This window comes from Cervus canadensis, chromosome 10 (assembly GCF_019320065.1).
Source record: "Cervus canadensis isolate Bull #8, Minnesota chromosome 10, ASM1932006v1, whole genome shotgun sequence".
NCBI lineage: Eukaryota > Metazoa > Chordata > Mammalia > Artiodactyla > Cervidae > Cervus > Cervus canadensis.
Window position 1 is genome coordinate 48,763,168 of NC_057395.1, and position 25,826 is coordinate 48,788,993.

Consider the following 25,826-nt stretch of genomic DNA (forward strand, 5'->3'; position numbering starts at 1 on the left):
CTTTAACTCAACTGAAATGTAATTTGATATAAATCAGAAATCTAACTTTTTTCCAAATAATTATTTTCTACACAGTTCATTTTCTGCTGATTTCAAACATCATATACTAAGCATTAATTTTTTTTATTGGTTATGTTTCTATTCTTTCTGTTCTACTCTATCAATGTCTACCCTGTCCCACATCACAGTATTAAGTCCTAGAATGTGTTTTAATTATTGCTAAGGGCAAGTCATCAAGCCCTTCTCCCTATTCCTGCATTGATCCATATTGTTTTATTTTGTCTTATTTATTGGTTAGCACATTCAGAACTTTAAATGATTCTGATAATAAACATTCTTATCTCAGTTTCTGATTTCAACAGCCAGTCTAATTTAAGTCTTTCACCATTAATGTATGTTGTCGTTCAGTCACTAAGTCGTGTCCAACCCTCCGCAAACCCATGGACTGCAGCACGCAAGGTTTCCCTGTCCTTCAGTATTCTGCCAGTTTGCTCAAACTCATGTCCATTTGAGTTGATGATGCCATCAAACCATCTCATCCTCTGTCACCCCCTTCTTCTCCTGCCCTCCATCTTTCCCAGCATGAGTCTTTTCCAATGAGTCACTTCTTCGCATCAGGTGACCAAAGTATTGGAGCTTCAGCTTCAGCCCTTCCAATGAATATTCAGGGTTGATTTCCTTTAGGATTGACTGGTTTGATCTCCTCACTGTTCAAGAGGCTCTCAAAAGTCTTCTCCAGCACCACAGTTCAAAAGCATCAATTCTTCAGCACTCAGCCTTCTTTATGGTCCACCTCTCACAGCAGTACATGACCAGTGGAAAAACCATAGATTTGCCTATACAGACATCTATCAGCAAAGTGATGTCTCTGCTTTTTAATCTGCCATCTAAGTTTGTTATAACTTTTCTTCCACAGAGCAAGTGTCTTTTAATTTCATGGCTGCAGTCATCATCCACAGTGATACTGGAGCCCAAGAAAATAAAATCTGTCACTGCTTCCACTTTTCCCCCCATCTATTTGCCATGAAATGATGGCATCAGATGCCATGATCTTAATTTTTTGAATGTTGAGTTTTAAGTCTGCCTTTTCACTCTCTTTCACTCTCATCAAGAGGCTCTTTAGTTTCTCTTCACTTTCTGCCAGTAGAGTGATATCATCTGCATATCTGAGGTTGCTGATATTTCTCTGGCAACCTTGATTACAGCTTGTGAGTCATCCAGCCCAGCATTTTGAATGATGTACTCTGCATATAAGTTAAGTAAGCAAAGTGACAATTTACAGCCTTGATGTATTTCTTTCCCAATTTTGAACCAATCCATTGTTCCATATCTGGTTTTAAATGTTGCTTCTTGACCTGCATACAGGTTTCTCAGGAGGCAAGTAACGTATATGGGGCATTTAAAAATCATATTTATCACTGCTAATAGTCTGCAGTTGGAACATAGATTGATCAATTTTAAAAAATCATCACCATAATTTTTAAATAAAAAACCATAGTGGATTTTAATAAAATACAATTTCTAATATTTAATCATCCTTGAGTTCCTGAAATGATAAATACATTGCCCTTTTACTGTATTATCTGCAGCAGCATTTTCCCAAACCATGTCCCAAGGAACATTCTTTTCAGATATGTTTATAGACGCAGCACTTAAAAAATTAAGTATGTGCAGAGCTGTACAGTAAGGCCCTTTTCTGAAAGTTTTCTACACACTTCCATCTTAGAGACTGTATTGAGCCTTTTAAGACACTGAGCTTTAGATGCTACTGCTGCTGCTGCTGCTAAGTCGCTTCAGTCGTGTCCGACTCTGTGCGACCCCATAGATGGCAGCCTACCAGGCTCCTTCGTCCCTGGGATTCTCCAGGCAAGAACACTGGAGTGGGTTGCCATTTCCTTCTCCAATGCACGGAAGTGAAAAGTGGAAGTGAAGTCACTCAATCTTGTCTGACTCTTCGTGACCCCATGGACTGCAGCCGACCAGGCTCCTCCATCCATGGGAGTTTCCATGCAAGAGTACTGGAGTGGGTTGCTACCTGAACGTATTTCCTTAGGGTTTTATACAACCCTAGGAAGGAAAAAGTTGGTCCAGGATCTCCCTTCTGCATTAGCTCTGTCAGGATTTGCCATTAAGATAAAACTATGAAGTTTCCTTTCTTTTTCAAAGCTCCAGTACAGTTTAAACAGTACAGGAATTTTCTCTTCCTTGGAGATGTAATATACTCAATGCCTAACCAGTAGAGCACATCCTTCAGGAATGAAAGTCTTTCTAAAACATCCTTGACTTTCCTTCCCACGGTCAAGGGTGTGGTCACACCTCCCGCCCCTCCCCTAACTTATTCACAATGCTCTTAGTGAATATGCCTGCTCTGGGACAGACAGTGAGCCAGGTACTGGCGGTGCCAGGGTGATTATTATAGAGCTGAGGTCCTGCCTTCACAGAGCTGAGATCCAACTACAAAAGAAGAGCTCTGGAAAATAAAAAACAGGACAGCAGAAATAAAAAAAACTCAAGAGAAGTCACAGATAAAGCTGAGGAAAATTCCTAGGAACAGAGGGAAAAAATAAAGAGATGAAAGACAGAAGAGGAAAGTAAGAGGACAACTTTGGGAGGGCTAACATCCTAGAAGATCCAGAAAGAGAGAGACAAGCGGTGGGGGTGGGGGGGGGGGAGAGAAGGCATCTGTGAAATAATTCAAGATCATTTCCCATGAACACCCAAGATTACAAAGTAAAACAGCCCAGAGTGCCAAGCCTGAGATGTAAACAGACCACCAAAGAGCAGCAGGCAAGGTTTCAGACATCATGATGACAAGAAGACCTAAAAGATTCTAGAATCCAGCAAGAATTGGGGACAGAAGAGAAAGTCTTGAAGAGAAAATGACCAAGCATTTTATAGGACTGACAATGCACAGGAAGGGAGAAAAAAATAAACCAGAGACCAGTTTGGAAGTGATGGCTGAGTGTTGTAGCAATGATGACCAAGGATAGAATTGGGATTTTTTTTTCTGGAGGTAGGAGAGGATGACAAGTTCTGCATGGTGAATGAGGGAGTGAAGAACAAAGGATCACTGCAGGGCTTCTGGCTTAAGCACCTGTGCTACTACTGCACCTGTGGCTGTGCTACTGTGAGGAAGACCACAGAAGGAACTGGTTTACGGGCAAGGAGGGAGTCAAAAGTTTGGAGTTTTCTGCCTTTAAAGTTTGAGGTGTCTTGTGTAACAGCAAATGGACAGGGCAAGTCAGGGGTTTGATCTGAAAGTCTGAGTTTAGAGGTCCACGTTACAGTTTCATGTGGAGCCCACCAGCATAATGCATGTCTGCTGATGCCATAAACTCAATGAGATACCCCAGAAGAAGAGAATGGAGACAGAAGGAGGCCCAGGACCAAGTTCTGAGGAGCCCCAACATCCAGAGGTCTGGGGGAGAAGGGGTCAGTTTTTATTATTTACCAAAAATACAGCTGGAAAACCACCTATTCTATTTATATATATATATATATATATAAACTTAGGGGCAGGAACACAGATCTACCTCATCCTCCCTGGAGCTAAGTTTTACCACTGCTTTGTGTGTGCATTCCCTCTCACCTTAATTAGCCCTGCCAGCAGTCTGTCTATATGTATGCCACTCTCTCCAAAAAACCAGCTTTGGCATGCATCACTTCTATTTGTTTCCTATTTTTTATTTTGTTGTTCAGTTGCTCAGTTGTGTCTGACTCTTTGCAACCCCATGGACTGCAGCATGCCAGGCCTCCTTGTCCCTCACCATCTCCCAGAGTTTGCTCAAACTCATGTCCACTGAGTCGATGATGCCATCCAACCATCTCATCCTCTGTCATCCCCTTCGCCTCCTGCCTTCAATCTTTCCCAGCATCAGGGCCTTTTCCAACGAGTCAGCTCTTCTTATCAGGTGACCAAAGTATTGAACCTTCAGCTTCAGCATCAGTCCTTCTAAATAATATTCAGGGTTGATTTCCTTTAGGATTGACTGGTTTTATTTCCTTGCAGTCCAAGGGACTCTCAAGAGTCTTCTCCAGCACCACAGTTCAAAAGAATCAATTCTCCAGCACTCAGCCTTTTTTTATGTCCAGCTCCCACATCCGTACACGACTACTGGAAAAATCATAGTTTTGACTATATAGACTTTTGTAGGCAAAATAACATCTCTGCTTTTTAAAAAGCAGGGTGCTTTTAAATAAGCCTTGACGTATTCCTTTCCCAATTTTGAACCAGTCCGTTTTTCCATGTCCAGTTCTAACTGTTGCTTCTTGATCTGCATACAGGTTTCGCAGGAGGCAGTAGCAGGTAAGGAGGTCTGGTATTTCTGTCTCTTTAAGAATTTTCCACAGTTTGTTGTGATCTACACAGTCAAAGACTTTAACGTAGTCAATGAAGCAGATATTTTCCAGAATTCTCTAGCTTTTCCTATGATCCAATGGATGTTGGCAATTTGATCTCTGGTTCCTCTGCCATTTCTAAATCCAGCTTGTACATCTGGAAGCTCTCAGTTCACATACCATTAAAGACTAGGTTGAAGGATCTTAAGCATTACTTTGCTAGCATATTTTTTGTATCTCTACCAATGTTTTCCCCTGCTTTCACTGCGCTCATTTTTCATCCTGTTTTTCTCATTTCTGAAGATAAGCTCTTCAAGTACTTTATTTTTATTTGACTCTTCTTGAGAACTGACTGTTCAATAAGTGTGATTAGTGCTGTTATCATCATTTTCTAAATTGTCGGCAATTGTAAAGTTTGGAGTTCTTTTCTGAGTTATTTATAATGGCGTTCTCTTGCTTCTAAGTGGTTTGGGGGTTTTATTCATTCTTTTGTTATTGGTTCCTAAAGTTTACAGCAAGACAGTAAACACAATTTCTCCTTTTTGGAACTTACTGCATTTCACTGAGTGAACATTCTCACATGCCTTCAACACACCCATCCTGATATGGAAATATTGACAACCTTTGGTGAAATGAGAAAACTAAGTACAACACTGGATATTTTCTTATACTTTAACTTATAATGATATATGGATTACAATTATGTAAGGATTCACTTTATTTGTAAACTACATTCTAACACAGAGAGGCAGAATTAAGTGTTACGGGTTAAGTCTGAGTCAGACTATTTGGGTTTTGAAAAGCATCCTGGCTAACTGTGTGAACCTGAAAAACTAACATTGCATCTTTGTCCCTGGATTTCTTTACTTGTTACACAGGGATAACACTAGTACCTACCTTAATTTATAATATATATAACCAGCATTTATGTAAAGCATGATATGTAGGCTCAATAAATACTGTTTTTCATTGAATAACTACAGAAGTTTTCACAAAACAAAAACAATTAAAAATCCTCTTCTGTTACTTAATTTTTTAAGAACTCTGACTGATTGCTAAAATTCTAGAGTCTTAGAATCATTTCCTATGATGTGGTCAACTCTTACATATGCTCTACAGAAATATGCTCTACAGAGATATGCTCTACAGAGATATGCACAGACTGTGGGTTCTATCTGCGGTACACAGAAAGCTGTGGCTCTAATAATCAATCTTATAAAGTTCTGAATGTCTTTATTGACATTACTGAAAAAGGGGGCAAGTGACATATTTAATTCACGTCAAGTACTGTGTGAAAGGACGGGCACTGACCAGCAGGACTCTGGCAGAAATGACGGCTTTGTGACAGGTGTGTGGAGCTGTCTGACCTGGGAGCCACATCACCCCTGATGCCAGCACACTGCAGGCCGCAGCTCTGTCTCCTGCCAGTCTGGAAGGATTTTTGAGTCTCATTTAAAGGATTCAGCTTCTTGGTATTTCAATTTCCATGTATGAGACTTGGCATGACCCCAAAAGTCAAGAGTTAATGGCGCCACCATCTTACTCCTTTCTCAAAGTTTAAAACCTTACAGTCCTCCCAATTTTTAGAATACCCTGACTGCATGGCACTTTAATAATTCCCTGGCATGAGACAAATAAAGTTTAAACTATCAGACTAATCTTACATATCTCCTAAAGTCTGTATAAATGTTCAAAACATTCAAAGAAGCTGCCCCTCAGTGTTGGGAAGAAGGGAGATCTTTTACTGTCCACTCCTGAGTGGCCTGGGAACACTTACAGCATGGCGATGCCCCAGTGCTTCCCTGCTCTCTCTCCTGCTGCCTGGAAACCGGAGAGGCCAATGAGGGCCACCGTGGGTGTGATGGTCAGGGGCCCGATGTATTTCAGCAGAGCCCCAGGCAGGCCTAGGAGGCCGATGACCACTTCTATCAGTGAGGACATGATGATGGCTCCCTGGATCTGGAGCAAGAGAGGACACAGACATAAGAGCAAGCTGCTTATAAATCAAATACTCTAAATGTCACCTGCAACCACAACTGATAATTCTGTAAGGCATCAAGCTATTATAAAATAGGCAAGACATAGCTGAGAAATGCCTGGGAAACTCCAAAGATACCAGTGGGTGTGATTGGGACCTAGCAAACCTAAGTATGACCTGACTACTGTAGGAGTATTACCGAAATGGGCGCTGGACACAAAATCAGCTTGCCTATCCCACTGATTGAGACAGATGGAATTTATCATTCTCATTTAAGACACAATGTTCAAAACAAGCCCCAAAGGTACAATGCAGTACAAAGGCTCTTGACTTTCAGAAGTGAGCTCCTGCAGGACATTTAAAAGGTATTGTTACTGACAAAAATCCTAAAGGAATATTTCTGTTGTACAGAATGGTGATATCTGTGTTAATTCTGAACTAATGGTGAATGGTTTTACAGGTTTTGGAAGATCTGGATAAAATGTCAGTCATTCTTTGTATCTAAGGACTCCCACCCACACCCTATTCTATTCAAGTGCACTGCAACATACAAATGGGTTTAATTCCTTCAACCAACACAAGCAAACTGAGGCCAGAATAAATAGTTTTGCAAACTATCAACTCTGTGGTTCCCTCCAAAGGGAGCCAGGTCCCTCAGCTGGTTACACTGGAGGGTGCAAGCAGACAGTCTGTGGCGGCATAGGAGAGGAGGAAGAGAAAGGAGGACAGAAAAGAGGGCAAGAAACAATACTGTCTGCTGGCACAAAGCATTTCTACATGCTTTATTTTATAGTGATGTCATCTAAATTGAATTTCACAACACAAATGAACATATCAGTAGCTGAAAAAAAAAAAAAAGAGCTTAGGGTAAGCAACTGCAATATACTGGGCATGACCAACACTGAAAATGAGAAGAAACACAAAGAAGCCGTAAGTAGACAATGCTCATTATTTACCTCGCGTATTCGGGGATACCAGATGTGTTCTGTGTGTAACAGCTCTGTCGTTCCATTGGCAACCAAAACATCTTGAAAACAAAAACAAAGACAAAATTTTTCTTGGAGTGACACTGATATTTGACAGGACATATTCATTTTACTCCTTTTAAGAAGAATTTCCTCCCTGTTCTCAGTATATCTGTATAAATACCCAACCCTAAAATTCAAGTTACAATAGTACAGCATATCATACTGAAAGGTGGATTCCCTATTGCTAATTAACCAAATTTATTCACCAACGAGAGCTCCTGGCTTCTCAGAAGCTGACTGAACTGCTGACACACACTGCTAGTCCCAGTCTCATACAAAGACCAACCTTTGCAAGCAGCTCATTGAAATGACCAATGGAAAGGTTGCTTGATTGAGGTTTTAAAAACCTAGATAAAACTGAGGCCCTTTTTCTGTTCCTAAATCAAATCAGTGGTCACAAAGTAACTCCTAGGAGCAAGGAAGGAAATAAAAGCTAGAATATTCTGCTCCTAGAACCTAAAAATCTAACAGTATTTTGAGAGTACAACAGGTCTGTCTGCTTTCCTCAAATCCCCTATCTGATTTCTTCCTGACCCTACTGGGTTATTTAAGGATCTTTGCAATCACTATGAGGAGGATAGGAGGGGGAATGAAAGTCATTTGCAGAAAACCAAAGCAGCCAGATCCTTAAAAAGCAGAGATGTTTCAGAGAAAGGATGCTGATGCAGCAAAGAGAGTGACTACTGGTGGTTCATAAAATCCACTGAAAGAAAGAGGCAGAAAAACAGCACAAATATTTTTCTATTCTGTTTCTATATTTATCAGTTTTCATCAGCAGAGACAAACGAGGTCCTTCACTGGTCCTTACTTGCTCTGGGGGTGCGGATGGATGAGTGGATAGAGAGAGACAGAAACACGGTCCACAGATTGGAGTGTTCTAAGCTGTTTTGCTGGGTGTGTGTTCTGTGCCTGATTCCAGAAAGGATTTAACACTGCTGGGGGCAGCACATCCAGGCCTCCCTTCTATCACCTGCATTAAAGGACCCCAATGACATATGTGGAAATAACTGCAATTACCTGTGGTGTTACATTTCCATTTATCTAAAGACAGGATGGCTCGAGCAGGGGCCAGAAATGCAAAAGCACTGGCCTGAAACAGGGGTAACCTAAAAGAAACGAGACCAAAACCATGATCACAGCATCAGGAACTACCGAGGTAGTTCACTATTTGACAGCTTAACAGTCTTTTCCATAGACAAACAGCACATGAGTAAATGCAGGCACACCTGGAAAAAAAGCCCCAGTCTGCAAAGACATCCTCGGCCATGCAGCCAGGGACGCTGGCTTCTCCGTTCTCCCCTCCTAATGCTCTCTCCCCAGAGAGCCCCAGGGTAGGTTGTGGGGGAGCTCTGTGGTCAGTGCCAGCACCCCAACACCAGCCCCTGACATTACCACCTTTCCCCTTGGTGGGGGGGAATGCAGGCATTTGGATCTCTGTCCTGCTGAGCTTGTGAGCTCCTTATTAATCATCAATGTACCTCTTCTATTTTACCATCCTCCTCCCTGTCAAATTCTTATTGGTTATCACGGGAGAAAAACCTATCTCCCCATGTCGTTCCATTTTGTAAGTCAAAACTGCCGTAAATCACTGGGGATAAGCAATAAGATTACATTAGTTATCTATCTATTGAGAAAAAGGAAAACTGTAAGTTACAAATCAACAGTAGATAAAATATTGTGCTTAATCAAAAAAAAAAAAATACTCAAAAAAACGCTTGTACCCTTATTTCTAAAGGTCCCAGAAAACTTGTAGATTCTGTTAAATTTCCTGCCTACACTGTCAAACTAAATGCAGAGATCCTCGATACCACCATTCAATTACATTCTAGATAATTCATATTGATTTTATGAGCACTGGTGCTACTCAAATTCAAAAGATTTTGTTATTTATTATTAGAGTATAATAGAGTATTTTCCACTGGAGTTCTATTAAGGTGGCTCTAATGGTCTAACATAGGAACTCAATCACTATCTTTAACATTATTTTGAGGGTAAAATATGAAACTAGCCCTTTGGTTTGAAGGGTTTGGAACTTTCAGATATCCAGATCATTCTTAAAACACTTCTAAGCAGCCTTGAATCAGTGTCCTGGCCAGTAGGATAGGAACCCAGTAAGGCTCTCCTCTGAGCTGACAGTACGTCCTGCCCTGAGTCACACAGTAACTGGATTGAGAAACACTGGCTCTGGCTGAAGGACATAGAGCCGCTTTACAAATACAGAGCTGGTACACACTATTCTGAGGTAGATGAGGCTCTTCCCCGATACAATCATCTAAACTTCAGATCCCTGGGCTCTTCAAGTAGACAGGACTGTCTGCTCTTTTATTCTGCACTGATGACTGGAAAGGAAACAAATTAAACTGTGCTTTTCTTTACACAAGGAGTTGGAAAACCACCTGGTTTTATGAGTAAAGTTTCACTGGGACACAGCCACCACCCTCACTCATTCATGAGCTGTCTGCACCTACTCTTATGCTTCAGTGGTAGAGCTGAATAGTTATAACAGGGAACACAAAGCCTAAAATATTCACTGGTTAACACACTACAGAAAAAATAAAATTGCTAACCTTGACTACAGGGAAAGTATATCTTAAATATGTGAAAATACCCCAAAAATGTAGAATTTTTTTTTTAGTAGACATTTTTAAAGTTAATAAATAGTGTTAACTAGATGTCATTAAGGAAAAAAATATGAGCAAATTTTGTAGCCCCAGGAGAGGAAAAGACCCTAACAAGCCCCACACAAGTTTTTACTTTGCTCAAAACTCTTCTGGAGGTGCCTCATTTCCTCTTGAGCATCCAGGTGACCTGAATCCATTTCCCAGTCTAGTCTCTCACCCATCATGTCACACACTTGCACTCCAGGCAAGTAGTCTATGTTCTTGCCTCTGAGCCTTTGCTTATCCCCTCAGTCATCAATTCATTTCTAAAGCTCCATTTCAACATTTAAAGGGCACCAAAAATACCATCTCCTCCAGGAATTATTCTTGGCTCTCCTAAGGATCTATAATGTGTTCTCCTACTTAGGACCTTCTGGCCATGATTTCTACAAGTTACTCCCCAAGTTGCCAGGAAACTGCTTCATGATTCCCTGGGGTGGGGCTGGTGGGCGCTGGTTAAAAGGGAACATTTCTCCTTCTCACTCAGTCTATGTTAATCAGTTTCAGGTGGAGTCTCTGAATCTGCATTTTGAATAATTACTTCTGGGTAAGGCTGAGGCACTAGGCAACAAAGACAACCCCTATGCCAGATGAAGGGATTTACCATTTTGGTCTCTTGATGGACATTTCCTGGGTGTCTGCTTGACACAGGCACACTTATAAACAGATGAGACAATGGGAAAAACCACCCTTGGGCCCTTGAGGGGTTTCTGTTGTGTGAAAGAGATTATCTATCATGGCTATACATGAAGGGTAGTGAGGGAGATGGTGCAAGATGCCATGGGAGTCTGTAATCACTTAAAGGACAATAAGTACTTCAGCCCATAAGCAAGAGGTTAGTTAATCCAGGCAGAGGAGAGCAGATGCAAATGAGAGCCACAAAGCAGACCCAGAAATCCTCAAAGAATTGCATGTACTTTACTGTGGGTGGGAGTTGGTGTGGTGAAGGTCAGAGGGGGCCAAACAGCAAATGCCTTGAAATCTTCTTGTAGATAAGAGGAAAACCAGTGAAGAACCTTGCTCTGAAAGAATCACTTCTGGGGGGAAAAACGCAAAAGTTGACTTTAACTATTCTCAAGGCATTCCAAGAGGCTGTGACATAACTCTGGTTAGTGGTCCTTGTTTCACTGACTCCACCCATCCTGTGGTGGCAGTTCAGATGACCAGCCTGCCCAAGTCAGGTTTTGGCCTCTACAACTCCCTTCACAGCACTGAAGCCTCTGTATTGAAGAGCTCCCTGCTGCTAACCTGCTCATCTCCCCAAGGGGGTGGTATCACCCTGACAGTAGGAACTGAGCCTATTTACCCATCACTGGACCCCCCAGCACTAACTTTCGCTTAGTAATTAATGAATTGAAGGTGCTATTGACAAATATCCTTCCAGAGGAATTTTATTAGACTAGAAATAAGAGGTTATATCTTTCTGCCATGTTGCTTTTAATTGCAAATTTGGGGGAGAACTTTTTAAGATTAAAGGCACTGGGTAGAGAGAGTAGAGAGTTCAATGTGCATGGATATCCAAGATAAAAAATCAGGTAACTCCCCCATGCCCCAGAGGCTGGCAGTCCTCCATGGTGCCATCAAGGAAAAGGTATCAAAAAGTTTAAAAGGAAACAGTCCCACAGGCAGCACCAAGAAGGGGTGAAATGCATCTGCCCAGAACTAAACTATTTAATGAAAATGAATACAGCAAACACATAATTCAACAGCACAGAGAACACACTGTGCCTGGCTTCCTCCATCTACCAAGAAAGTAATCAAGTTGGTACAAAAACTTTCATCACCAAATAAACATTTACTTGAATCTAAACTGCAGCACAATTGCAAGTTTGGCCTTAAGAAAAGCAAAATACAATGTGTCAAAGAATATTCTTAACTGGAAATATTTCCATACTGTTTACTACACCTATATGTATGTATGCATCTGCTGGACTGCTGAAAAGGAGCTTGTGGGCATGGAGTCCTCTACCCAAACACTTTAGTAGGCATCTCTTAAGAATAAATAAATCCTCCCACATCATTACCCCCTGCCCCGTAATCACACCCAAGGAAGGTGACATGAATTTTAATAACATGGCCTAATAGTTAGGCCATACTTCAATTCCCCAAATTCTTTTAAGATTTTTTTTTTTTTAATGTGGACCATTTTTGAAGTATTTACTGAATTTGTTAAAATATTGCTTCTGTTTTACATTTTTTGGATTTTTTTTTTTTTTTTTGGCCAAAGGCATGTGGGACCTTGGTTTCCCAATCAGGGATCAAACTTGCACCCCTTGCATTAGAAGGTGAAATCTGTCACTAGACCATCACAGAAGTCCCTAATTGTTTATAAAAGTGCTTATATCCAACCACAGTTTCTACACTGCAGCTGGTTATTGTGCATCATATTTAGAGTCAGGTTAAACATTTTTGGCATAGACTGCTCAGGTGTCATACCTTCTCTGGTAGCTCGGCTGGTAAAGAATCACCTGCAATGCAGGAGACCCCGGTTCGATTCCTGGGTGGTGAAGATCATCTGGAGAAGCGATAGGATCCCGGTTCAATTCCTGGGTGGGGAAGATCCACTGGAGAAATGGATAGGCTATCCACTCCAGTATTCCAGCCTGGAGAATTCCATGGACTGTACAGTCCATGGGGTCACAAAGAGTCGGACATGACTGAGCAACTTTCACTGTCAAACACTTTTGGCAAAGACTGCTCAGGTGTCGTACCTTTCTTAAAGCATCACATCGGGAGGCCTGTCAGGCTGTCCCATGAGGTAAGAAAACTTGGTCAGGGTAGTGACTACTGGAACTCTCCGTTTTCAAAGTACCTCTTCCTTTTGTAATGAATAAATTATCTATAAGGTGATTCCTAAATTGTACAAATATTATATTCTCACTAGCTTATTAACATTCTTACCGTGTCGTGTGGCTCTAAAACTATAGTTTTTAATTTTATCATTCCGTTGATACTAATTAGTGTCCTTTTGTAAAGAGCTTTTCTTTTTGTCCAAAAAGAAAACATCATCCTAAACACATGGACTCATTTTTTATTCAGTTTAATAATACACTTCCATGACTATTCCTTTTAATATAAACTATCCCAAATTTGCCCAAAGCACCACAGTTCCAGAATTATACCAATGTCACTACTAATAAGACTACTAAGTTAAAGGTTGAAGCTGAAACTCCAATACTTTGGCCACCTGATGCGAAGAGCTGATTCATTTGAAAAGATCCTGATGTTGCGAAAGATTGGGGGCAGGAGGAGAAGGCGACGACAGAGGATGAGATGGTTGGATGGCATCACCGACTCAGTGGACATGGGTTTGGGTAGACTCCGGGAGTTGGTGGTGATGGACAGGGAGGCCTGGTGTGCTGCAGTTCATGGGGTCGCAAAGAGTCAGATACGACTGAGCAACTGAACTGAACTGAAAGTTTAAGGTTTCTCTTTTTTTCCCCTTGGAATATATTTCATTCAGAGTGTGCAAAGTACTATGTTCTAAAGTCTATGAATTAATTCTTTTCTCCATGTGGCCAGCAATTTGTCATAGGTTCACTTGTTTCTGTTTGTATTCAATTTTAGGATTTGCGTTTCTTCATCCTTTTAGAGTTTATGTTTTGAACATATATTTTCAAAACATATTTGACCATTTTATAGTTTTAAAATAAAACCATAAAATATATGGTCACTCCCATTCCTATCGCCTCCACCCTCCAAATCTCACTTATCATTAACCATTTTTATTAATTTCTAACTTCTCCTTATTTCTTCAAACATACACACTGTTTTACAACTTGCTTTTTCCAATATACCCTTAGAACTTACTCTACACCAGTTCAAGAAGATCTTCCTTATTCTTTCTCAGAGCTGCATTCACTGCGATGTATGCTAGTCTCCTACATATGGGCATTTAAGTTGTGTTAACTATTTTGTCTGATCTCCTAAACAAGATCAGTCCTGGTGTTCACTGGAAGGACTGATGCTGAAGCTGAAACTCCAATACTTTGGCCACCTCATGAGAAGAGCTGACTCATTGGAAAAGACCCTGATGGTGGGAGGGGTTGGGGGCAGGAGGAGAAGGGGACGACAGAGGATGAGATGGCTAGATGGCATCACCAACTAGATGGACATGAGTTTGAGTAAACTCTGGGAGTTGGTGGTGGACAGGGAGGCCTGGCGTGCTGCGACTCATGGGGTCGCAAAGATTCAGACACGACTAAGCGACTGAACCGAACCGAACTATTTTGTCATTACAAATTACACAGCAATAAAAAAACTTTCTGCATTTATTTTGCATTTGTGAGAGCATATCTGCAGGTTAAATTTCTAGAAGTAGGACCGTTAAATCAAATGGTAAATGCATATGTGCTCTCAATACTGTAACACCCCTCCTCATAGGGACTGAACTATTTTCACTCCTGACAGCAATGTGTAACAATGCCTGTTCTCCTACAGTTTTTCCATCAGAGGGGCTTGTCAAAATTATTTTTGTTAATCTGACAAAGAAGACAAATTGTGTCTCAGGGTAGATTTAGTTTCTGAAAAAGTGAAAGTGTCAGTCAGTCAGTCATGTTCAACTCTTCGCAACCTCATGGACTGTAGCCTGCCAGACTCCTCTGTTCATGGAATTCTCCAGGGAAGAATACTGGAGTGGGTAGCCATTCCCTTCTCCAAGCAATCTTCCCAACCCAGGGATCGAGTTCAGGTCTCCTGCATTGCAGGCTGATTCTTTACTGTCTGAGCCACACACTCCTGAGAGCAATGTGTAACAATGCCTGTTCTCTCAGTTTTGCCATCCGAGTGGCTTGTCAAAATTATTTTCTGTCAATTGACAAAGGAGACAAATGGTGTCTCAGAGTAGATTTAGTTCGTACTTCTCTTATTATAAAGTCAATTTGATCCTTTCCTATGATGAAGGGCCAGTATATAGCTTTTTTGAGAATTGTCTATTTGTGTCTTTTGCTTTTTCTATATATTTTTTGGTATTTTTTTTAACTTTGATTGTAAGAGTTCTTTCTATATTAGGCACATTGTTGTTTAGTTGCTAAATTGTGTCCAACTCTTTTGTGACTCCATGGACTGTAGCCTGCCAGGCTCCTCTGTCCGTGGGATTTACCAGGCAAGAATACTGGATTGGGTTGCCATTTCTTTCTCCATGGGGATCTTCTTGACCCAGGGATAGAACCTGAGTCTCCTGCATTGGCAGGCGGATTCTTTGCCACTGAGCCATCTGGGAAGCCCCAGTTAGAGATATTAGAACTTACCTGTATTACAGATATTTTCTCCAGTTTGCCATTTTTTTATATTTTTTACAATGAAAAGCTTAAAATTTTAAAACACTTAATGGCATTGTATTTTCATCCTTTTATTGATTCTAGAGTTTGAGTCCTATTTTGAAACTCTTTCCCTACTCAAGTTATAAAGGAATTCACCCTGGTTTTATTCTAATAGTTATATGATTTCACATTTCTTGCATTTGGATTTCTAATCCATTTTGAGTTGATTCAAAGAAAACTCTTAACTAAAGCAAGTCTAACATTTCTCTTCATGTCCATGATATTCTGGTCTTATATGTAAATATCAAAATTATATGAGTTAGCTCAGTTAACACTTTCAGTTAGACACACTCCTGGGGGACCTCAGTAGAAAGCAGCCAACTGGCTACTCTCCCAGCAGGAGGCTTTGTCAAGACAGAGCACAGGAATTTAGGGGGCCTGGCTGGATCCAATTTTGATAACCTCTTTTTCAGGCATGATAGTATTAACTATTTCAAGTCAAAAGTTTATTACATTACTTAAATATCTAGTCAGTCACAGAGAAGCATAAGGGAATCCTTTGATGTGGACAATGCTCTGTCTATTGGTGTCGTGGTGATTAAGTGACTGTACACATGAGTAAAAATTCATCTAACTATGCACAGGAAAAAAGGCAAATTTTACTCTATGTCAATTACCCTTCAGTAGATTGACTTAAAAAAATTTTTGCCTATAAAGTGTCTTTCTTGAAGGAGAAATGGGGGGGGGATAATTCCTTAAAATACTAGAGTTATATCAAATAGTTAGAAAAGACACAAAACTAAAAAAGAAAAAGAAAAGAGCTTCACTCTGGGTATTTGAGGAGAAGCTCTTTCTGTGGCTCATGCATAGTGCTGCTCTATCCCGGTGCAGCTTTTGTCAGGCAGTCCACCTGCCTGAAAAGGGAGGATACAAGGGAGAGTCAGTGGGCCGTGAGGAAGAAGATGTGCATTTTAGAACACGTGGAAACATACGGGGCAAGTGAGATGTGGCAGTCAAGGAAAAAAGACTGTGGGGAACTAGATTCATTAACCTCACATATGAGAGGACTTAGTCTCCTAGTCATCTGAAGCATCAGAAATAACAGCAAACAGAGAAACAACATGTTAACTGAAGGGGGAGCCCACTCAGAAAAGCTCGAGTTGAAGGAGTCCACCAGTGGTCGTGTGGCCAAGGAGCACACTCAACCCCTGCCATGTCATCAAGGATGAGCTGCTCCATGTGGTGTCCCAGACTTGCCCACTGCACCCTCATCTACCTCACCTACACACCCTTCTGGAGGCCCCACTAAAATAATAAGCACCAACAGGCAAGTGTGGTCAGGTGCCAGGACACTATCTCATTTGACGCTTACTAACAACTTTATTTGGAGAAGGCAATGGCACCCCACTCCAGTGTCCTTGCCTGGAAAATCCCATGGACGGGGGAGCCTGGTGGGCTGCCGTCTATGGGGTCGCACAGAGTTGGACACGACTGAAGTGACTTAGCAGCAGCAGTAGCAACAACTTTATTACTATTACATTTTAGAGAGGAGAGAAAGGGCTTTGAGACCAGTCAACTAGCCAAAGCCACACAGCTGACGACTTCCCTGGTGACCCAGTGGTTAAGAATCCACCTTCCAATGCAGATGATGTGGGTCTGAATCCTGGTTGGGTAACTAAGATCCCACATGCCACAGAGCAACTAAGCCCGCTTGCTGTAACTACAGAAGCCCACCTGCCATAACAAAATATCATGTATTCCTAAATGAAGAGCCCACATGCTGCAACAAAGCCCCGATGCAGCCAAATAAATAAATGTTTTTAAAAAAGCCAGACAGCTGGCAAAGGGTAGAATGGGAGTAATGTCACCTCTGAAGTCAAAGCCCCACAATACAGCTGGTGAGGGGAGCCAGGCAAAGCTCCCCTCTTTCTCCAAGGTCACTACCTCCAGTTTTTCACTGATACCCATGTTTTTAATATACTACCTAAAATTCATTAAGTTAAATAGTATATACATATATATATATATATATATATATGTTTTTTTTTTACGTGGAGGCAGGAAAAACCTACAACTTGCTATTAAGAACCTACTTAACATGATACACTCACTATCATCTATACAGTAACGCTGGCAAAAATGTTCATTCTGAATCAACCATGCCTTTGGCCCCATCTCCCAGTTTACAAGTAGCAGAATTGTGGAACAAATCAAATATCACCCCCAAGAACACAACTAGACATATTCAGACTATGGGATGTTCAACAAGACAACTGCCCTGGACTCTTTAAAAAGAGGATCATGTATTTTGATTTTTAAATTCTATCTATAAGTGGAAACATATGATATTCGTCTTCCTCTATCTGACTTATTTACTTAGTATAACATCCTCTAGGATCATGCATGTTGTCACAAATAGCAAGGTTTCATTCTTTTTTATAGATGAGTAGTATTCCATTGTGCGTATGTGTGTGTGTGTGTGTGTGTGTGTGTGTATAAATCATGCCTTCTTCATCCATTTATCTATCAATAAACACATAAAAATCAAAATAAATGAACAAACATAACAAAACAGAAATAGATTCATAGATACAGAAAAAAACTGGTGATCGTTAGAGGTAGAGGGTGGAGGGGATGCGTAAAACATGTGCGGGAGTTAAAGAAGTACTAACTTCCAGTTACAAAATAAATGTCACTAGGATGAACTATACAGCAAGAGTCAATAAATAAAATAATCACAATTTTATAGTCAATAAAAATTGTAATAATTTTGTATGGTGGCAAATGGTAACTAGACTTATTGTGGCAATCATTTTTTAATGTATAGAAGTATCAACTCGGAACTGACACAGTGTTATAGGTCAAATAGACTTCAATTTAAAACAAAAAGGTTGGCATCTTCCACTATGATAGTGTATTTCTCTATTTCTTCTTATAGTTCTATTAGTGTTTGGTTTCTGCATCTTGAGCATTGTTGTTATGTTTATGTATGGTTAGAATTATTATGTATCTTCCTGCCAAATAAAGCCTTTAATCATTATGTAAAAAAAAAAAGGGGATCATGTGGAAGAAAAATGTATCAGACCACAGAAACACAACAAATGCACCATACAAACTTAATTGGATCCTGGTTCAGAGAGGTGGGCAGAACAGCTATAACAGATATTTTAGGGACAACTAGGGAAATTAGACATAGATTGCATATTAGATGATATGACTCAAATTTCTCAGGTGTGGTAAACAGTTACACAAGAGACCCTCATTTCTAGGAGAGTATTTAGGAGTGAGTCATCACCATGCTGCCTGCAACTCTCAATTAATTCAAAAAGTTGCATATATACCCCAGCACAAATACATATACAGAGAAAGAATATGAGGGAAATCCCAGTCTCCCTACCCCAATCTAAGCACTGCATCTCTCCATTCTTCTAAATATTATCAAGAGTTCAAAGCCTCAGACTTGAGATCTTGAAGTATCCTGGAGCCACCCCCCATAGTTAGTAAGCACACAATATGTACCAGCCCCGGAACCCAAGGAGGTGAAAAACAGAGGAGCTCTCTCCTCAGGACAGTCAGCTCTGCTAGAGGTCAGGCTGCTGTGCTAGCTACTGTCTTAGCCAAAACCCTACCTTTTCTCAGCAAAGGAAGTTTCTGTGAGTCTCCAGCAGGCCTGTTATAGCCAGGAGAGGCTCTCAAGGAAAGGGCCTCTCAGCCTGCAATTTTTTCTTTTTCTGGAGAGCTGACAGATAGGACTCCAAGAGGAACCTGGAACAAAAGACTGGATGTGGTCCCCAAATACAGCACCTGCACACCTCAGGGAAGGTTGGAAAAGGTCAGCGTGGTGCACAAAGGGCAGGGTCCATCCCAGATGGCCTTCCTTCATCCCCAGCTGTGCACTAACACCTGCAGTTAAGGGCAGGGACTCTGGGAAGCTCAGAGCTGCTACCCAGGCTTGGTCTCTGATGGAAAAGACAATGGCAGCCAAAGTGATGCATTAACTGAGTCCTCCCCAAAGCCAGGGATGCATGGCTGCTGCGGGCTGGTTAACACCTGGGTTGGGGGACTCTGACCCTTGACCCAGCTCATGGGATTTTAAAGGCTTTGTACTAACTCCTAGAAAGACCCCAAGGGGTAAGGTGGATTTAAATCAACCAGAATGAGAACTGCTGAAACCTCACTCAAGGGTACTCAAGAGCAATAAAGACCTTGTTAAAAGCCAAGTGCAGGGGACCAAAGTCAAAGGAAAGAAGGAAGAAGGAAAAGGTTGGATGGAGGGAAGGGGATGAAAGAAGCAGTTGTCACAGAAACACTTGATCCCCAAGAGGCAGAGACTCTGGAAAGCACTGAAGCCACAGAAGTTACACAATTGGGGCTGAGATACATGATCTCCATTCCAAAACAAGTCATGATCTCTGGAAGAAAGGAAACCATGTTCATGCCAGGGGAGACGTTTAGGGAAGGAAGGACATTCTGCACATGCTGCATCAGACACATTTTCTGTGGCCTTAGCCAGCCCAGCTCATGGAAAACACATCCCCAAAGGAGTATTTTTGACATAGTATCCTAAAGCTGGCACTGCAAGCTCATGGTTCAGGCTTGCAAAGGCACACCTCTGTTTCACTCTCACTTTTTCCATATCACTTTTGGTTATTTTTATGCAATGAAACAGCTTTCCCGAAACAGCACGCCACTCTTCAGCGCACCCATGTGAAACGTGGAGCAGGGATGACCTGGCCAGAGCCCAGAGAATGGAAATGGTTACACTTCCTTCCCCTGCTCTAGACCTGCAATTATGGTCTTAGCTTCCTCACAATAAAGGCCCCATCCCTCAGAGGCTGGGCCATCGCTGGTCTCAAGGTCCCATAGATCCATGACATTCAGTGCAGGGGAGTTCTGGGTACTACACGGGAGTTAGGCAAACACACAAAGAAATAGAAGTCAGACACACATGGCAAACCACTCAGAGTTAGAAAAGTCTGAAAATCTTCCCTAGAAATCATGACAGCTGAACATGAAAACCTTTTTCTTCTGCAGCTCTCCATCTAAGGAAATGAGTGTGAACTGCAAACACCAACAAACATGCAGAGGCCATCTGCAATCCTTACGGTTGTGATATTGGGAATAAATTCCACTCTTGGCCATGTCAGCCTTTCTTTCGCACTGTCCCACCCTTGTATTTCCACAGCCCCAACTGCTTTATCCATTTGTTTGATTCTCTTGTGATCAGAAAGTAAATGCACAAGTCTGTAAACATGACAATTTAAAATCGACGATGAGGGTCTATGTCAGTAAGCAGCAGAATTAGAAGGCTTTTCATATTATTCATACTCTTGCAACTTTTCAAATGTATTTTAGGAAGAAGCTTATAATATAATAATCTGCAAACACACAATGATGGCAAATGTCATCCATAGGACACCTTAGGAAGAGCCTCCTATCATTTTCACAAAAGCAAACTGGGAGCTGGAGAGGTCTTCTGTCCACAGTTATAACACTGCACAGGCCTCTCTAACTCCTCATACTCACTCATTTCATTCCCCCATGTGCGAACGGCAAAGAAACCATCATTTGCCACGTGGCATAAGCTAACGCTTTATTGGGAATTGTAGATTCTGACTGCCCATAGGATTACAGTTTATCATTACATTGGTCAACAACTTGATTTGAACCAACACTGGCAATGCTGCTGCTCTGACTTTGCTGAATAGACATCCCTGGAATAGACTCAGGGATGCTCAACTCTGACCTGTTCTGAGTAAATACTGGGTGTTTGAGTACCAGGGGTGGGTCCCCACTCTACCGAGGTCTGAGTGTCAACCTTGCTCTGCTGGAAATACTAAAGGGGTGTGCTATTTGGTCATTCATGAGATCTCTGCTCTTCTTTTACAAAAGTCACAGGAGACCTGGGGGCAAGAATCTGAGAGGTGATTCAGCTGGAAGGGGTGGCCCTGCCTCTTCAGGCACAGTGAAACAAGGGGAAATTGGGAAAAGAAGAGTGAGAGTTTTAACAGAAAACGGTGAAGGACAGAGAGATGCACGGGATGGGGGAGATGGGATACTGCAAACAAACAGGGGACATGGGATACAGAAAACAAACAACCTCAGAGGTGGTGATCAATCAGGTAGGGAGGGAAATACCTCTCATACACCTCATCATCTGGGCTCGCCTTCACACAGCAGGCCCTCAAATATATGCTAGGCAAAACTTAAAAGAATGTATCAACAACAGCTTGTGGCTTTGAGGAGTTGAAAACCAAGCCACTGAGTGCCTTTTTATTTTTTCCCTACTAGATGGGAGCTGAGAGGCAAGGATCCAAGGCAAGAAAAAGGTGCTGTTGTGTTAGCACAAAGAGGGAAGCAGAGTCAGGAGTAGCCTTCCTGATATAAGACCAGGGCAGAGCTGTGCCTGGTACCTGCCATACCACAGCAAACATGTTTTTCATTCCCTCTTCAAGTCAACCAACAATTCTCAACTAGAGGCACTGCCTAAATTTATAGATGATTTGTGCTACAACTTCTCTGATGAGCTAGCTGTTTAGAAAACAAATATTTCCCCAGAGAACCAGTTCCCCATGTACAAGATAAGGTCCTTGAGTCAGCCAATAAAAACTTTCTGAACCACCCTGGCTTTAAAACACAAAATCTTGAATGCTGTAACAAAAGAATGAAAGATGCTATCAGCCAAGTTTAACTACCTGAGCACTAAGAAAATGAATCAAGTCTTCTCTGGAGTGTCCAAATACATCTCCTTCCCCTAATAGGTCAGTAACACGCTGCCTTTCCCTCAGGGGTCCCCTAAGGCGACCCTCCTTTCTGAGGTAAGGGATCTGCTCAGCATGGTGGCTTCAGGCAGTTCTGCAGGAGCTGGGGATTTGAAAACCCCAGGAGCTGGCCAGCCCTTACAGCCTTCCTTCCATCAGACCTGCTAAAGAGCTGTCATATTCCTTATGAGGACATTGCTTAATTAAGCTGCCAACCAAAATGCCCTAACATTGTCCTTCCCATATTCTCCTGTCCTCTGTAAGTGAAACTTGTTCGGAGGATTCTGACTCACTGAATACAGTCCATGATTACCAGGCTGCCTTCTTTGCCCTCTGCGTTTGCTCCCACTTCCCTAGCAGGGAGAGACAACTTATACATTTACTCTGCTGTCCTTGCCCTGAGGATAGTCCTGTCGCCACAGGCTCCATCCCTTGAGCAACATCCTGGGGTAAAGGAAAAGGCTGAATGTGAAGAGGGTGGAAGAAGGGGACAGGAGGGGACAAAGCAAGACTGCAGGAGAAGGTAAAAGACGACAGTTCTTTTCCTTCCTATGTCAGCTCCACATCCATGTAAGCTGGGGCCTGGGGATGCAAAGCACACTTTGCACTTTGAGGGAACACAAATCAGCAAGAAAAGACACAAACGAAAAAGGACAAAGCGGAATAAGAGTCACATAAGAAGAACATACACAAGATGCATGTGTGGGAATTCAGAGAGAACAACAGAGGCGTTGGGAAGTCAAGGGTGCTTCACAGAGAGAAGTGGAACAAGCCAGGACTGGAAGGCTGCAGGGGGCACAAGCACAGGATGGTAAGACAGCACAGCGGGCTTGAGGAGGAGGAGCTCATTTCTTGGTGAGTGCCAGGAAGGAGACTGCAGGGCTCAGGGACATACCCGGAAGGGCGGTGGGACAGAGCACAAAGGAGGAGCCTGCGGGGTGGGCACATCCCAGTTTTTAAACAGGGAGTAGGGCTGCAGCCTCCTAGCACCCAGGAAGATGCAAACTTTGGAAAAACGACACCAGGGTGGCACGCAGGGCGGGGCAGAGGAGAGGAGCCTTGGAGGCAGGGAAACCAACGGGAAACCTAGTAGAACGCAGTCCAGGTCTGAACTTCAGGAACTAGGGGCAGTGACAGAGTACTAGAGAGAAAACTCGCCCTTCCAGGCAGGAAGGAGCTGAGTTCCAGCCTGCACAACTAGTCAGGAAGTGGTGCCACCCACCTAGGGAAGAAACACAACAGGGCTGGGGAGAGGCAAGGCAAATGCCACTAGGCCACACTTCCCCATACTCCAGTCAGTCCTTCCAAGCAGCCCTAGGTGAACAATGCCTCGTGGGCACATCAGCATTCCCAATTCAGTGCCCCAATCTCACCTGCATCCAAAAGTAGTCTGCAGCAAAGTTGTGATTCCCACGCAGAAGAAAATGGTCCCAATGAGCTGGCTGGTGGCCCACTGGTCATATCCCACACACATGGCATCGGCCAGCAGAAAGGGCACTGCAATGGTGCCGCTAAAACATGTCAGGTAATGCTGTGGGGATAGTGAGACAGAGGGGGAAAATTAATCTTTTTTTTTTATTTTTTTCTGATTTTATCCTAACTTTGCCCACTCCCCTGTTGTTTTTAAAAAGTAGCACACATGAATTTGTTTTTTTAGGTACACTCATCATATGCCAAATTGTTTTTTTCTCCCCCCAGCATTTCTCCTATTACATTTTCTTGTCTTCTAACTCACCTGTATTATTACTTATTACCTGCATGAATCCGGGCCAGCACAAAGGAAACGCAATACAAACACCAGTAATGTTTTATCTATAGAATTTTTACTGAGAATATTTGTTTTTTTAACTGCTTTTCAGCACCAGTTGCTAAAGGCCATAGATCTTTCCCCTCTAATCTGTTAACAGGAACTGTGTGGCACTGAGCCATTCTTGAAACAAATCCTAGTTAGTCATGTTAGATTTTTCTTCTGGAATTTGATTTGCCAATATTTTATGCAGAATTTTACAACTATGTTTTGAGATAATTCATCCTTTTTAAAAAATTCTTTTAGGTCTGGGGATTAAAGTTACAAGCTTCACTGCACAAGGCATTCTCCATCTTTTCCTACGACCTGGCATTATTTAACAGTAATCAGGGAAGCACTAGGCTCACACAGCAGCTGTGGGAATCATCCAGAAAGAGCTGGTCCCACTCCTCCTTTAGGACCCCTCCCCCATTCCCTACAGCCCAGGCAGGACATTCCAGCTCTCACTGCTCACATCCCTTCCTCCCAGAGGCCTGCCTGTTCAGTTCTTACTTCTGTTCTGCAAATTTCCTCTTTTCTTCCGAACAGGTCCCCATCTCTGCTCATTTTTGCCAAAATGCGCTGCTTGCAGCCCAAAATGATCAACTGTGTAACACTAACAGGTGTTTGGTGAAGGTAACAGAACATTCCCATCCAGAACTTCCCAGAGCTGCTCATAAGATTGCACTGGCAAGAAGGGAATGATGCATACAGGGTTTCCCAATCTTATCTGAAAAGGGAAGACTACTTCTAGACACATCTATAAACATTTCAAAAAACGAGTTTCCTGAACCTCATTTGAGACATTCAGCCCTAGGGAAATTATTTGCCCAACCAGTCAGGTCCTTTGATTATGTCTTCTTTATTAGAATGCCTTTCTGTCCAGGTTATCAATTGTTTTAATACCTAAGATGGGGGAAGGACCTGGAAATTGAACCAAAGTATCAGCTGTCAGCAGGTACAGTCCACATCCAAGTGAATAAACTTGTCTGGGTAATGAGACTGATTTCCTTAGCATGAACTGATCATTGTAACTTGAGAAAGTAAGAATGGAAAGTGAGATCTCAAAACTAAGGCAAACAGACCAGAGCTATGTGTCTGGGCAAAGAGCCTTCCATGTCATCCCCTTTCTCCTAAAGCCCCACTTCGATCATAAGTGGGAAAAGGGAGTGGTGGCTGGGGGGAGAGGGGGGAGTGGATACCAAAGATGCAGAAGTCCTGCACCAGCTTGGGTCACTTCTCACCCCATCCCTCCTACCTATTCCTTGGCAGCTTCCCTGCTCTGCTCCCACAGGAAACTGCAGGCAGACAAAGCAACCCTGCCTTCCTTTAAAAACAAGACTGAAGCCTCCACATTTATGTCCTGACCAACATAGCACTTTTTTTAAATTTATTTTTTTATTGAAGGATAATTGCTTTAAAGAATTCTGTTGTTTTCTGTCAAACCCCAACATGAAACAGCCATAAGTATACATCTATCCCCTCCCTTTTGAACCTCCCTCCCATCTCCCACCCCATCCCACTCCTCTAAATTGATACAGAGCCCCTGTTTGAGTTTCCTGAGCCATACAGCAAATTCCCATTGGCTGGCTATCTATTTTACATATGGTAATGTAAGTTTCCATGTTACTCTTTTCATACATCTCACCCTCTCCTTCCTTCTCCCTATGTCTGTAAGTCTATTCACTATGTCTGTTTCTTCATTGCTGCCCTGTAAATAAATTCTTCAGTACCATTTTCTAGATTCCATATATATGTGTTAGAATACCATGTTTATCTTTCTCTTTCTGACTCACTTCACTCTGTATAACAGGTTCTAGGTTCATCCACCTCATCAGAACTGACTCAAATGCATTCCTTTTTATGGCAACACAGCACTTCTTAATGTCACCCATATTTCATGGCGGTTGACAGTGACTATGGATTGGTTAACTAGGAATGAGAGATGAACACTAATCCTTCTTATCTCTATTTCTCTACGTTCCCTTCCCTCTATTCTCCCCCTTTCCATACA

General features: G+C 42.1%; 1 protein-coding gene across 3 annotated transcripts in view; it reads right to left on the reverse strand.

Moving 5' to 3' along the window:
* Nucleotides 1–25,826, reverse strand: part of SLC23A2 (solute carrier family 23 member 2) — a 139,420-nt gene that overhangs the window by 28,500 nt on the left and 85,094 nt on the right. For all 3 annotated transcript variants that reach the window (XM_043478813.1, XM_043478814.1, XM_043478815.1), the window contains 4 exons: nt 23,400–23,557; nt 8,362–8,450; nt 7,273–7,343; nt 6,116–6,297 (listed from right to left, as the gene is read on the reverse strand). In XM_043478813.1, coding sequence (XP_043334748.1) covers nt 6,116–6,297; nt 7,273–7,343; nt 8,362–8,450; nt 23,400–23,557 — 500 coding nt within the window. The remainder of the gene's footprint in view (nt 1–6,115; nt 6,298–7,272; nt 7,344–8,361; nt 8,451–23,399; nt 23,558–25,826) is intronic.